The following is a 13,217-nucleotide window of genomic DNA, read 5'->3' as shown; positions in this document are numbered from 1 at the left end:
AGGGAAAAAGTCAGCCCAAGATATGGTCCCACGTGTGCTAGGGACCAGGCAGTGCCCACTGCTTCCTTAAAGTCCCTAAGAGCTAAGGAGGAGTGTGAGGGTCTTAGTCTAAAGGAGAAGAAAAGTGTTGGGAGCAAGGGGACCTGCATTCGAACATTGGCTTGTGTAACCTTGGCCAAGGTACAGATTCTGCTCTAAAATATCCTCATCTGTAAAATGGGAACATCTCCTCCCTCAGGGGGTCGATCAAGGGCCCCTTTGGCAGTCTGGGGAAATGGAAGGACGCTACCCTGGAATCCTGTCCCAGACCCTTCCTGGATGTAACCCCTCAAGCTTCTCTCAGCCTCCAGGTTCCTGTCTGTGAGCATAATCCCAGTGTTCCTCACCGGGGCATGGTGAGGAGCAAATGAGAACATCCCTAATGTGCTTGGCAAAATCCCAAGGGCTGTATTAACGCCGGCTAACATTACTTTTATTCTGAATAATATCAAATGTGTAAGAAATTTAGGAAACCAATTATATTGGAATTATCAACGTTGTAAAAAAAATTTATAGATGCAGATGAAGAATCCCTGCCAACCTCTGGCCAACTGAGGTCTCGCCCAGCTGCCCAGAGGCCTATTGCTGGTCTCCCAACCGGTCCCGCTGCCATTTATCCTCCACCCGGCCGTCAAATGCATACTCTTAGGAACGATGCGGGCCCAGTTACCAAATAAAGGCAGCTCTAAATAAATGGAGAAATGCTCATTGTTCAAGGGTACGCCAAGTTCCATTACAAGAAAACTATCAAATAATCACTTCCCCGAACTAAGAAAAATAATAGCAAAATTCATCTGGAAGAACCAAAAAACAGAAAGAAGGAAGGAAGCAAAAGCAGGACCAGATCCCAAACTATCACAAACTCATAATCATTGATACAATTTGATGCCATAAGCAATAGCGAGGTTGATCAGTGGAACAAGTGGGTATACGATATACAGAAACAAATGAGATCGGAAACCTATGGTCGAGAAGCCCAAGGACTGCCCAGTAGGGCAAGAACTCACGATGCAGCCAAAACTCTGGGGAAAAGTGGAACGCAGAATGGAAGAAACTAAGTAGAGATCAAGAGCTCATACCATATAATAAAATAAGCTCCAAATAGTACCTGATTTAGGCACAAATGGTGAAGAACATGGAGGAAAGTGTGCAGCATATCTAGAGATGGGAAATCTGCTTCACCAAGGGTTGAGATGAAGAGTTTTTCATTATATAAAATTAAAGTGTTTTTGCACAAACAAAATCAATTCAGGTAAAATTAGAAGACTTGAAAGCAAATATGGAGAAAATTTGACGATGTTTCTCTCATAAAAGTCTGATTTTTCAGATACATAGGGGATTGACTGAAATTTGTGAGTCGTCTCCCAATTGACAAATGGTTAGAAGACATAGGCTGCTCTCAGAGGAAGAAATCCAAGCTAGCAATAGCTGTATTTTAAAAAAGAGAGCTGTGAATAACGAGAGAAATGGTCATTAAAGCAGTTGTGAGGTATCCCCTGCGCTGGTGCCCCGGAGCCCATCAGACTGGCAAAGCTGACCGAAGCTGTGGGAAAATGTACTGTTGGCAAAACTGTAAAGGAATCTGGAACTTGGCCCAAAGAACCATTAGACTGTGCATAACCTTTGATCCAGCGATACCACTAAAAGGTCTGTGACCCAAGGAAATAAAGGAGAAAAATACCATATGGTCAAAAATAATTATAGTAGCTTGGTTTGTAGTTGTGAAGAATTACAAAACAAGAGGACGTCCCCACAGGAAAGCAACAGAATGATCTGTGCCACAAGAACTGAAGGGGCTGGTTCTGGAGAAACGGGAAGACTCATGGGAACTGACCTTAGGATCTTACAGTGAAAACTGCCCAGATTTAATATCCTTGGGTATAGTGTGTACAATTAGAGTGTATGAGAAGAAGAATATACAAACATTTTATATGAGCCCTGGTTGGCTCAGAGTGAATGGAAATAGCAAGGGCTTCTATTTTGGCCCCAAACCTAAGGGCCTTCTCTCCCAGACTGCTTTGGTTTTACTAGGTAAGAGGCCATCTTGAGACTCATTTCTCACCTGGCCTTAATCACTGATTGGGCCTTGCATCAGTCAGACGGAGCCCTGTTGAGGACCTGTGCTTAAAAAGGCCGCGGTCTCCCAGTGCATCCAGGGCCCTCTCCCGTTGTCCTGATCCCTATTTGGCCACTGGTCCCAGATAGCTCCGGAGGGGAAGATGAGGCTGGTGACCTTGGCTAGCCCTGTCTTGCTTCAATCTGCATCACCTCCCTGACATCATGATCTTCTTCCAGAACAACAATATACAAACTCAGAAGAAGGGGTGCTGGAGAAACATCAGGTGGAACGCTCTCATCTTTAATGGACAAAGGAAGGTGGAACATACACACCCAGGGAAAGACACCAGAACAAACAAGGAAAAAAGCAGGAAGAGGGAGGAGGTGGTTAAGAGGGAAGATGATGTCAGGTGGACACTGTGGGTCACCTGGCATTTATTAAGCACCTACAAAATTAAAGGAGGAAATAAAGAACTTGAATCTCAGTGGGGAGGAGGATTAGATCGCCTTTTAGATAACAGGGGAACGGCCAATCAGAATGGAGCATGTGGATGTCACAGAATATTATTACACAGTAAGAAATGAGGAAAGACGCCATTCCAGAGAATCCAGGGTAGTATGAATGGGTAGCTGCACAGTGAAGTGAGGACCCGAAAACCTGAAATCCGGGACATGGTGGCAAAGAACTGACGAGGACAACAGCGCCAGGTCTGGTCAGAGAGGGGACAGACACAAGGGTCTGCCCATAACCACCGTGTCCATTTGTTTTGTTTGACTATGTGTACTGGTTTCAAAAGCTTCTTTCTTTCCCTTTCTCCCTCCTTTCTTTTTCTTTCTTTCTCCCTCCTTTCTTTTTCTTTCTTTCTTTCTTTCTTTTTCCTTCCTTCCTTCCTTCCTTCCTTCCTTCCTTCCTTCCTTCCTTCCTTCCTTCCTTCCTTCCCTCCCTCCTTCCTTCCTTCTTTTTTCCTCCCTTCTTTCTTCCTTCTTTTTCTTTCCTTCTTTCTTTTTTTCTTTCCTTCCTTCCTCCCTCCCTTCCTTCCTTCTTATTTCACATTCATTCCCTTCCACACTCTTCATTCCAGACCGACAGGAAGCCCCCTCTCTCCTCCCCTCGGCCCCTGAGGCTCCCACCCTGCCATCCAGCTGTCCAGTTTAATGTAGCTCAAGTGCCACTTCCTGGGGTCTCCCCAGCACAGACACATCCTCTCGCTCCCTGGCAGGCTCTTTCCCTTTTGCTTACTCTGCATTTACTCATCATGGAAGCCGAGTTCTGCAGGTAGAGGCAGCCTGGCCTGAGCCATGCTCATGGGTGGGAAGGCTCTTGTAATGTATAAGGGAGGAGATGCTATAACCAGCTAGTGCCTCCCTATGCTTGCTGGAGGAGGGTTGGAGGACCACTGGGAGCCCTTTTTAAACTCTAGTTGGCCTGCCCCCCCCCCCAAACCCGTTCCCAAAGAAAGCTGTGTTCTGCAGGCTGGTCCTTATTCACAGCCCCCAGTGTCTGGGCTGACTCGGAGTCTGGAAACCCCCAGGAAGCTGCCAGGAGGCCATCTGTGTAATGCTTTCACTCATACTATCTCACAAGAACCTGGCAAGAAAGAAGGATGTTAATGTTCCATTTTACAGATGACCTAACTGAGGTCCAGGGCTCAGAAACTAACCCAAGTTCACACAGAGAGCTGGTGGTGGGGCCAGGACCAGACCCTTCGTGTGTCTTGATGTATCCGAGTGTTCTTTCCACCGTTCCTGGGGGAGACCCAACCTTTCCTGGCACCACACTGAATCTGGAGGATTTAAACAAACTCTTCTGGGAGTTCGGGGGGGGGGGGGGCTGCTGCCATTGGAAACTCCCCTGGCCGTCAGGCCCGAGCTCTATTTTTTCACCAAATGAAGAAGCCGGCCTTTCCCTCAGGACATGTTATGCATAAAGACCGTTTCTGAGGGTCCCAGCAGAAGTGAGGGCTGTTTTCTTAGTGTTCCGGGGCCGACCTTGGTAAACAGAGCCCACGGAAGGAGTCATTAAGGCTAACCTCTGTCCAGACCATCTCTGTGTTTGTCGTTTCTGGGCCAGAGCAGATCAGTGTGGTGGGATACTGGGGCCGCACTTGGGAAGAGGAACTCTTGAATCTGATTGGCCCCCAGGAGGGCGCCCAAGATGGGAGCCCGAGAGGATCACGCCAAAGCCCAGACGCGCCAGGCTGTCACCGCGGAAGGACATTTGTCCTCCTCCTTTTTAATAGTATTTTGTTTTTCCAAACATGCACAAAGACGCCTTCCACATTCACTCCTGCGGAAACCTCACATTCCACATTATTCTCTCTCCCTGCTCCCCAAGACAGCGAGCCGTACGGCCCAGGCGAACCGCGTGCAATTCTTCCCAACGCATTCCCACATTTGTCATGCTACACAAGAAAAATCAGCTTGAAAGTGAAAAAACACAAAGAAGACAGAAACAAACCAGCGAAGACAAAAAGGTGCCAGCAGCGCGCCCCAGCCCTCCCCAGGCCCACGGGTCTGTCTCCAGACGTGGATCCTTCCATCCCTGGGGTCAAAAGCAGTCAAGCCCATGGCGGGTGATGGTCACACAGTCTTGTCATTTCTCTTGGTTCTGCTCCCTTCACTTAGCCCCGGTCTATCCAAGTCTCCCCAGGCCCCCCAACATGAGCCCGCCCATCACCTCCTACAGAACAATCACATTCTGTCACATTCATACACCCCAACCCACTCAGCCAACCCCCCCCCCCCGCCCTCTGCTCCCCGCCACTACAAAAGGGGCCCCTCCCTCTTTTATGATGTCCTCCAGGTAAGACCCAGCAGAGACAGCGCTGGACCAAGAGGCCCACAGTCACCAAACCCAGGACGGCCAGATACTTCACAGCTCCACCAACAATGCACCGCGCTGCAGCCCCCCCCCCCCATCCCCTCCAACCCCTCACTGTCCTTTCCCATCATCTTGGCCAACCTCAGAGGCAAGAAGCAGCACCTCAGAGCTGTCCAACGTTGCCTTTCTCCACTTACTAGTGACCCAGAGCCCCCCAACAGGCCTAGAAATGGCTACAACGTCTTCCTCAGGGTAAGAAGGCAGGCCCCCGGCCCCGGGTGACATTTCCCACTGCTGCCAAGGGAGAAAACTGGGCACTCCTCTAAAAAGGAGGGAAAGGCAACCACCAGCACTTCCTCCAGCCTGTCTTATTCTCCAGAGAGCTAATGCCTGGGGGGGAGGGGAAAGAAGTGACCTGCCGTGGAGGGGCTGCCCTGTGCCCCCTGTCAGGCCTCGGGTTTTTGCCCGGCCGAGCTCTCATCCAGTGTGGCCACAGAGCCATCCCACGTCACCCTGTGCTTCAGACAGAGTGTGGGGCAGCGCCGGGAAACTGAGGCAGGGCGAGGGTAGAGAGCCCCAGCTTTGACCAAAAGCGGCCCCTCCAAGGGGACCAGCGCCTCCCTCGCCTGCAGTGACCCAGCTGCCCCTCCCTGCAGCCGGCCTGAACCCACGGATGGAGGTCCCATGCAGCCGCTCAGGCCCAGCCGCACTCTGAGGATTGGCCTCAGCACACACCATATTCACTCAAAAGGCCGAGGTGGTTCCAGGAGAAACAGGGGCTCTGCACCCCCATGGCCTGTGCCGTGTTCTCCTGCCCGAGTTCTCCGGGCCTGGCAGGACCCAGGCCTAGAGCCAGCAGGGCCCTTATTCTGTGCAGTTGGGGAAGGGCTTGGCCAGGCCACAGGAGGCTGGAGACGCTCCCCTGCACCCTCGGAAGGGGCTGAAAATCCAGGCCAGCGATGGGCGGCCGGCCAGCCCGGGCCACCCTGAGGGGTGCTCGGGAAGTGATGGCAGCTGTGGGAGCTCCCCTCCTCCCCTCCTCCCCACCGGCCTCCCCATCGTCACTGGCAAACGGGAGGGAAAGAGATGGCGCTTCTGGAAGGGTCTCCACGTGGAAGGGAGGCAAGTCCTCGCCCACCTCAAGGTCAGGGGACACTTTGGTCTTCTGGGGAAAGCGACACGCCACTGAGAACTGGGCAAGGGGAAAGGGCCCAGAATGGGAGGGGCCACGGCCCACAAAGGGGGAAGGCAGCACAGAGCCCGGGCGCCCACACACAGCCCCATGCGGGCAGAGGCTCTGCGGGCTCCAGGTTAGCTCAGCCTTGTGCCAGGCACATAGTAGGCCCTTCCTACTTGCAGGCTGACTGACCGCTGCTGGCCCTAATGGTCATGGATGCCAGCTCCTGGCCGTGGCCCAGGGATTAATGCTCCATTAGAGGGATGGCCCCTCGGCACGTCCCCCCGGGGTGTGGGCAGACAGGGACGGGGACTCAGACCGGCCAGACTGCGGTCACCTCGTCCAAGGGGAGCCAACGAAAAGGAGCAGAGCAGGGCGGGGATTTCAGGGCCAACACTGCCACCTAGTGCCCACCAGAAGCAATGGCGGCCCCCCTGCAGACAAGAAGGAAGACTCCCCTCCACAAAAAAGACTAAGCTCTCCCCCTGGTTATACAGAGTGGGAAACTGAGACCCAGAGAAGGGTCTGCCTGGAGCCGCAGAGGGGGCTCCCAGCTCTCTTGGGAGCCCCCCAAACAGCCCGTCTCTCTTTATGTTCTGCCTGCCCGTCCTCTCCCAGGCCGGGCCAGGGGTGGCTGTGGGGCCCCCCATGGGAGGTTCCTCCCCTCCCCCTCCCCTCAGCCTGGCCCCAAGGCCCGGATGCCAGGCGGTCAAGGACGGGTGGTCCAGAGTCCCGGGGAAGTGGGCGCACATCAGGAAGCACGTCAGACATCATGGGGCCCCACGCTTGCCATCTCGGGGGGAGGAAGAGGATTTGGGAAGAAGATATGGCGGGGAGAGACCCCCATGCTTGTCTGTGGGCAGCAGGGGAGGAACCAGCCGATGGGGCTGGTTTTATGACTTTATGACAGGCTCACGTGGGGCTCTCTATTGGTCAGAGACCAAGATGGGGCAGATCCCTGCAAGAATGCGGAGGAAGTCTTTCCTGTGGGGAACTTGCCTTTCTTATCCCAGGCCCTCACTCTAGACAGTCCCAGTGGATCTCAAGAGGTCCATAATCAGGAAGATCTGAGTTCAAATCCAGCCTCAGACACTTCCTAGCTCCCCCATCTGCCTCAGTTTCCTCATCTGCAAAATGGAGAAGGAATGGCCAACCACTCTAGTATCTCTGCCCCAAAAAGGGGGTCACTGGGAGTCATTCCCAGATGAATTATGACTAAAAGGCTAACAAAGTGTCAGAGAACTCCACAGTCTGCCTCGGGAAGAGCACGAGTGTCTCCAGAGGGGGGAAGGGGGGCTCGGGGCTTTGGGATCGCCCCCAACCACGGTTTTCAGAGAGTAGTAAGCCTGCGCCACTCCCCAAGGCCCAGCTCGGCGGCTGCTCGGAGACCCGGGATCCCAGCTCAAACTCCCATTCCCAGAGCAGGGGCCGAAGAGCAAAGTTCCCTCTCCACAGTGACGGGCCGCTGGGGCACCCGGGAAGTCGGGCCGATTCCAAGTGCCCCAGGAAGACTGACGTTAACCATTAAGTGAAACGCGAGAGCAGAGGTCAGCGGGGCCCCCGAGCCGCTGCTCTGTGTGAGCCGCTGGGTGGAAGCAAAGGCTCTGGTTAGCGGAAAGGTCACTTCCCGGGCCAGATCCCTGGGACTCCTCCTGTGAAGTCAAGTCAATTGGCTTGAGCTCACACGTTTAGCAGCTGAGAATCACCGGCCTAAACATTTCTGCCTTGCTTGAAAGCAGAGTTTACTTTTTCTTTTTCTTTTTTTTTTTTTTTTAAAGCAAAAGAGACTTTTTTGGGGAGGGGAGGGAACTTACAACAAAAAGGGCTTTCTGTGGAATAAAATACAAATCCTTTTAGCGACAGGAATTTAATCGACAAGAACAGATCAGAGATGAGGACGCGTGGGTCTCCCAAAGGGGCGAGCCCACAGAAGGGCTGAGCTGTCTCACTCATGAGACACAAGGCCCTGCCCCATGCAGAGCTGGGGCCAGAGTGAGCAGTAACAAAGCCAGGAGCACTCCCTTCTCAGGTTTTAATGATTGCTACAAGGATACCGGAACTGACGAGCCTTTCTCTGGCGATCAGAACCACAAGGAGACCCCTAGCCGGGGTCCCCTCTTCCACTTTCCAGATGAGATGGAGACCCACATTTCAGTTTCCTTTCCCCTAAAGTCAACCGGAGTTTATTAAGTCTTAAAATGAGAACGACACTGAGCTGAGAAAAAAAGTACAAGCAAAAAAAGGCAGTCCCTGCCCTCACCGATCTTCCAAGCCCTTTGGGAGTATTATTTGATTTGGATTTTATTTCCCCCCAATTCCATGTGAAGCATTTTGAACATTATCTTTTAAAACTTGTAAGTTCCAAATTCTCCACCTTCCTCCCATCCCCATGCAGGGGGAAGGGAAGAGCGCACACAGGTGTACAGTTGTGCAAAACTTATTTCCATTTTAGTCACATTGTGAGAGAAAACAGCATCCCCCCAAAAAAAAAAAAAAAAAAAAACTTCAGGAAAAATAGAGGAAGTTTAAAGAATAAATCTGCTTCTTTCTCTAGGGATGGCTGGCACTCATCCTCCTAAGTCCTTCGGGGTCACCGTATTGCTGAGGGCGGCTAAGCCATTCACAGCGGACCACGATGCCAGATAGCATGTATACAAGGACATTTCTTTCTGTATCAGCTCAGGGAAGTCTTTTCCTACAGGAAGCTCATCGTTCCTTACAACACAACCGTGTTCTAGCACCATCACACACTACACTTTGTTCTCTAGCACCATCACACACTATACTTTGTTCAGCTGTTCCCCAATGGATGAGCGTCCTCTACATTTTCAATTCTTTACCTCCAGAAAAGAGCTGCTGGAGAGGTTTTTGTACATGTGAGGCCTTTTCCCCTTTTTTGATTCCTCTGAGATATAGACACAGCAGAGGTTTTGCCTGGTCAAAGGTACATGTGGTTTTAGGCCCTTTAGGCCTAGCCCCAAATCTCCCTACAGAATGGTCGGGTCAGTTCACAATCCCACCAACTGTCCGTTAGTGTCTCATTTTTCCCATGTTGCCTCCGACATCTGTTTACCCAGGAGTACAGACGGCGAAGCCCAGAGCATGGTGGATGGTGGGTCTGGAGGTTCTTGGGGGAAATCACCCATAAGAGAAGGGGCTTATGTTCTCACTTAGCCTTGTCTGAATTTCCCACCAGGACTAGGGTCATGAGGTAGGACTTGCTGGGAAAGCTCAGAAAGTGTCTTCCCAGAGCTCCCTGGGCATCCCTTAGGTGGAGCATCCTTTACAGAACATCCCTGGGGCAGACTAACCAAGAGCAGCTCTGGGGCCACAGACTGGGGACCTCCCGGCATTTCAGGAGCTGCTGAGTAGGGCCTTGTCCTCTCCGGCCTCCGGCTTAGACCCAAAATGCCTTGTGCTCTGGCGACTAAATGTTTAACTCCTCTGCCCAGAAAGAAGGCGTGGCTCCCCCGAGCCCAGGGAGGCCTCCGGTGTGATTTTCCCAGAAATCAGCATCCCAAGCACAGAAGTAAATGCTGGACTTTGCTTGGTGGGAAAACTTTGTTCTGTTCTCTGGGCAAACTGCTTCCCAAAATGCTGAGTATGAGAGAGGGGGCAGAGGTGAAAAGCCTACAGGAGCTCCTGAGGACCAAGAGCCAAGGCGGCCTCGGCAGGGCCTCCCGTCCTCGAGACCTCCTCTCCCATCTCAGATGACTGTACTCCCGAGGCTGTTTGAGAATCGGGGACTTGCAGTGGCCCTCGTTATGACTGTCTATATGGGAACCCAGCCCAGAGGCGGGTGGGCAGACTGTCCAAAGCCTATTTCCTTTTTAAAGACCAGCCACAGCTCATTTCCCCATGTGGATGACTCATGCCTCAGTCTACCCTCCTCCAGACACGTTCTCCTGTCCCTGTGGTCACCTCCCTTTGCCCTCAATTTTCCCGTTCCTTCCAATAACATCTCAGAAACAGCCCCCCCCCCCCGCCCCGCTTCTCATTAAATACTGTCCACTCGGCCTGGGCATCAGGTCAGTGCCGGAGGCCATGCTCAGTCTGAGACGAGAGAGAAGGAAACCTCCTTCCCAGGGCAGAGGGCCGGAGCACTGCAGGGACTGCCAGCCTGGGGCAAGTGCTCCTTAGTCTTACTAAAGGGTCTTTTTCTCTCCTTTTTCTTCCTCATAGCTTTTTAAACAAGATGGCTCCTTGAGGAGGGGAGGGAAAGGAATATATCTAGAAATGTGCCTGAGTAGGAAAGGGTCACACGCCAGGCCCGAATGGACCCCCAGTTCTGCAGCCCTTTCACTTTCCGCACAGCCCCAGAACCTCACCTGCCACTTCTGCAGGTGAGAAAAGCTGCAGATTGAGAGTGCCAGGGGCCCAGGCCAGGTGTGTGGGGGTGCTCCTTCCACACCCGCTCCAGGAATCGGCAGCTACGGGGGAAATGATGCCAGAGAGCAGGCAATGGTCCAGACCAGCCGAGGGCAGATCTTTGCCCGCCCTCCGTGTTCCCCTCTGCTGGAGGTGGGCAAGCCTCAGGGCCTGGATGAGGGCAACCAAAAAGCTGTGCATTGGGAATCCAGCAAAGGGCTTTCCCGCCGGAGGAGAGGCGCTCGGGCAGAATCAGAATAAAGAGGCACCAGCACCTCTGCAGAGAGGGTCCACATTAAGGTGAATGACTGATCTGGGGATTTAGGGGAGTTCTGGAGGACATCTCTGGGATATCATAGGCTGGTGTGTCGGGAGAGAAGAGACGGGGCAGGATGGTTGCTCTTTGCTGGCATCTGACCAGAATAAAAGGGATGCAGGGTTAGGGTCTAACTTTCTGAGGGGTAAACAAGTGGGAAACAAGGAGGACACAAAGACCAGGAAAAGGCTTTTGATGTACAGGCTTGTTCACTGGGGAGAATTAGTTGTAACCAGACCAACAAGGCTTTGATTGAAGGCTGTTCCCCTACGGCAAAGAAGTCATCTACTTTCTCTGACCAGTTTGAAGTCACTCTTCTGTTTCAGCCTTTTCTCCTTCTAGAAACTGCCATCCGCCCCTTTCTTCCCTGCAATTCTCTTCTAAAAGCCAAATGCTTCCGTCCAGTCTGAGTGTCAAAGGTCACTCGATGCTTAGGGAAGGTACAAAGGGTCCCTATCACCAAGAAAACCACAGGCAAACGGGGGACAGTGGGACAAGCAGGGAAAATGAAAAGCCCTGGATGCCAGCTAAGGCATCCCGAGCACGCTGGGCCCGGAGCCGGACAGCCACGGTGGACGGGGCAATGCTAGTGCCAAGGTGACTGGAAGGATGGGAAAGGCATTCCAGAGATATGATTTCTGCAGGGAGAGGGGGAGGGGGTGCTCCACCCCAGTGCTGAGAATCTGGGCAACCGAGCCAGGCCACGGCAGGTGTCCGTATGGGGTAGAAGAAGGTCACCAGGAGAGCAGTAAGAACGACAGGAATCAGAAAGCCCTTACAGCCCTTACTTCTTGGCCTCCTAGTGCTCTGCCCCTCACTGGAAAGGCACCTTTTTCTGGGTCTCCGTTTCCTCACTTGTAAAATGATAGAAGTAGAAGAGTGAATGGTTTCCTGAGTTCTTGCTAGTTCTAAACCTTAAATCTTTGACAAAGTGCAGTGATGGGGGCCCCTGAGAGGTCCAGGCCCTGCCTTCAGGCAGGTCAGAGGGAGAGGAAAAGGTACCAGAACACGTCTCCCACAGCAGCGGCGGCTTGTCTGCACGTTGCCCCTAGGGGGTACAATGTGTTCATCACACCCAACAGCCCCAGCAGTTGCTCTCCTCCAGTTGTCCCCCAGAGCCATGTTAATTTGTAGTGAGAGATAAAGGGAAAGCCTTTATCAGCTTGTCCTTCCCAGAGTGACCCGGACGAGGAGTAGGTGGCCAGTTTGTTTTCCCCCCGGTGAAAAGGCAGCCATTCTGAGCTGTGGACAAGTCAGAGAGCTCACCCTGTTTCCCGGCTGCTTGTGTCCCCCCATCTCCCTTCAGCAGAGATAGGGGACCAGCCCTTAGCTCTCTTCTGTCACTAACGAAGCAAGTTCTGCCATCTGTGATTCTACAAGATTTAAAAAAACATTCTCTTTTTGGGGAAAAACTCCCAGGGTTTCCTCAGCTTCCTATCCTGGTTCGCAGGGTAACCAGACAGTCACTATCAGAGGCCGCAGCAGGCTCAGAGGGCCACTGGCCTCCTAATAAGGCCACAGTGTGGCCGCCCGGCCCAAAGCTCACTTCCCTGCTGCCTGTTCTCCCAATGATGAGGCTTTAAAATCCCACAGCGACCTCTTGTTCCCACTAACCCGGAGTCTCCTGGCAGCGCGAGCTCCTGAGCTCCCTGCAGATCAGCCTCGGAGGGGATAAAGCCCTCTGAATGCCAGCTAGAGTCACAGCAGTTACCACCCTTCCTTGGCCCAGATCTCCTAATAAACAAGGCTTCATCTGCCCCACACATGCCTTCTCACCTCCAGAGATCCTGGAAGAGAGCCAGCCGCAGAGCGGGCAAGGGCAGCAGCAGCAGACCTGGCTAAGGCGCACCGATGCCCTCACAACCCCCGCCAACCCACCAAGCCCGGCCCCTTACCATGGCAGGAAGGAAGGGTCTTCAGAGGTGCCTGCCGGTGCCGAGGCTGGTGTTCTGGGGCCCACGGTCCGTTTTTAACTTGCCTCCCTCCAGGTTCAGCCCCTTTCAATGATTTCCCAGATGCTGGAAGGCCTCCCCTAGATTTAGGGAGGAGAAAGTTGCTGCCCATAATCCAATCTCAGGCCGAGGGTCAGGCCTTGAGCAAAGTCAGTTTTAAGAGAGAGGGAAAAAAAAAACCAGGTCAGGGGTGAGAGCGAGCTGGCAGAAGGGCCTTCCCCAGTCCCAGCCTGGAAGTCCTTCCCCTGGAAGACCATTGACTCTCCAACCAGAACAAAGGGCGCCAAGGAGGCAGCCAAGGAGAAGGGTTGAGCAGGGCGGCCGGCACCGAAGGGAGGGCTGGGAAAGTACCCTGCTTTTTTCCAGCTGTACTGGGGCACCTGGAACTCTGCCCTTCCACTTTGGAAGCACCAACACAACAGGCTCCCTTTCCTCTGTTTCTGCCTCTCAGTCTGTCTGTCTCTCCCCCTCTCCCTCCCCCTCTCT

General features: G+C 53.0%; 1 protein-coding gene across 1 annotated transcript in view; it reads right to left on the bottom strand.

The window, feature by feature from the left end:
• The window catches only part of PC (pyruvate carboxylase), a 36,346-nt gene extending 23,505 nt beyond the window's left edge, over positions 1-12,841 (bottom strand). The window contains 1 exon segment of the mRNA XM_031943622.1: positions 12,675-12,841. Coding sequence (XP_031799482.1) covers positions 12,675-12,677 — 3 coding nt within the window. The 5' untranslated portion in view covers positions 12,678-12,841.
• Between the last annotated feature and the right edge of the window lie 376 nt (positions 12,842-13,217).

The sequence above is a fragment of the Sarcophilus harrisii genome, chromosome 6, assembly GCF_902635505.1.
Source record: "Sarcophilus harrisii chromosome 6, mSarHar1.11, whole genome shotgun sequence".
Lineage (NCBI taxonomy): Eukaryota > Metazoa > Chordata > Mammalia > Dasyuromorphia > Dasyuridae > Sarcophilus > Sarcophilus harrisii.
This window is presented reverse-complemented; position numbering and strand designations above follow the sequence as displayed.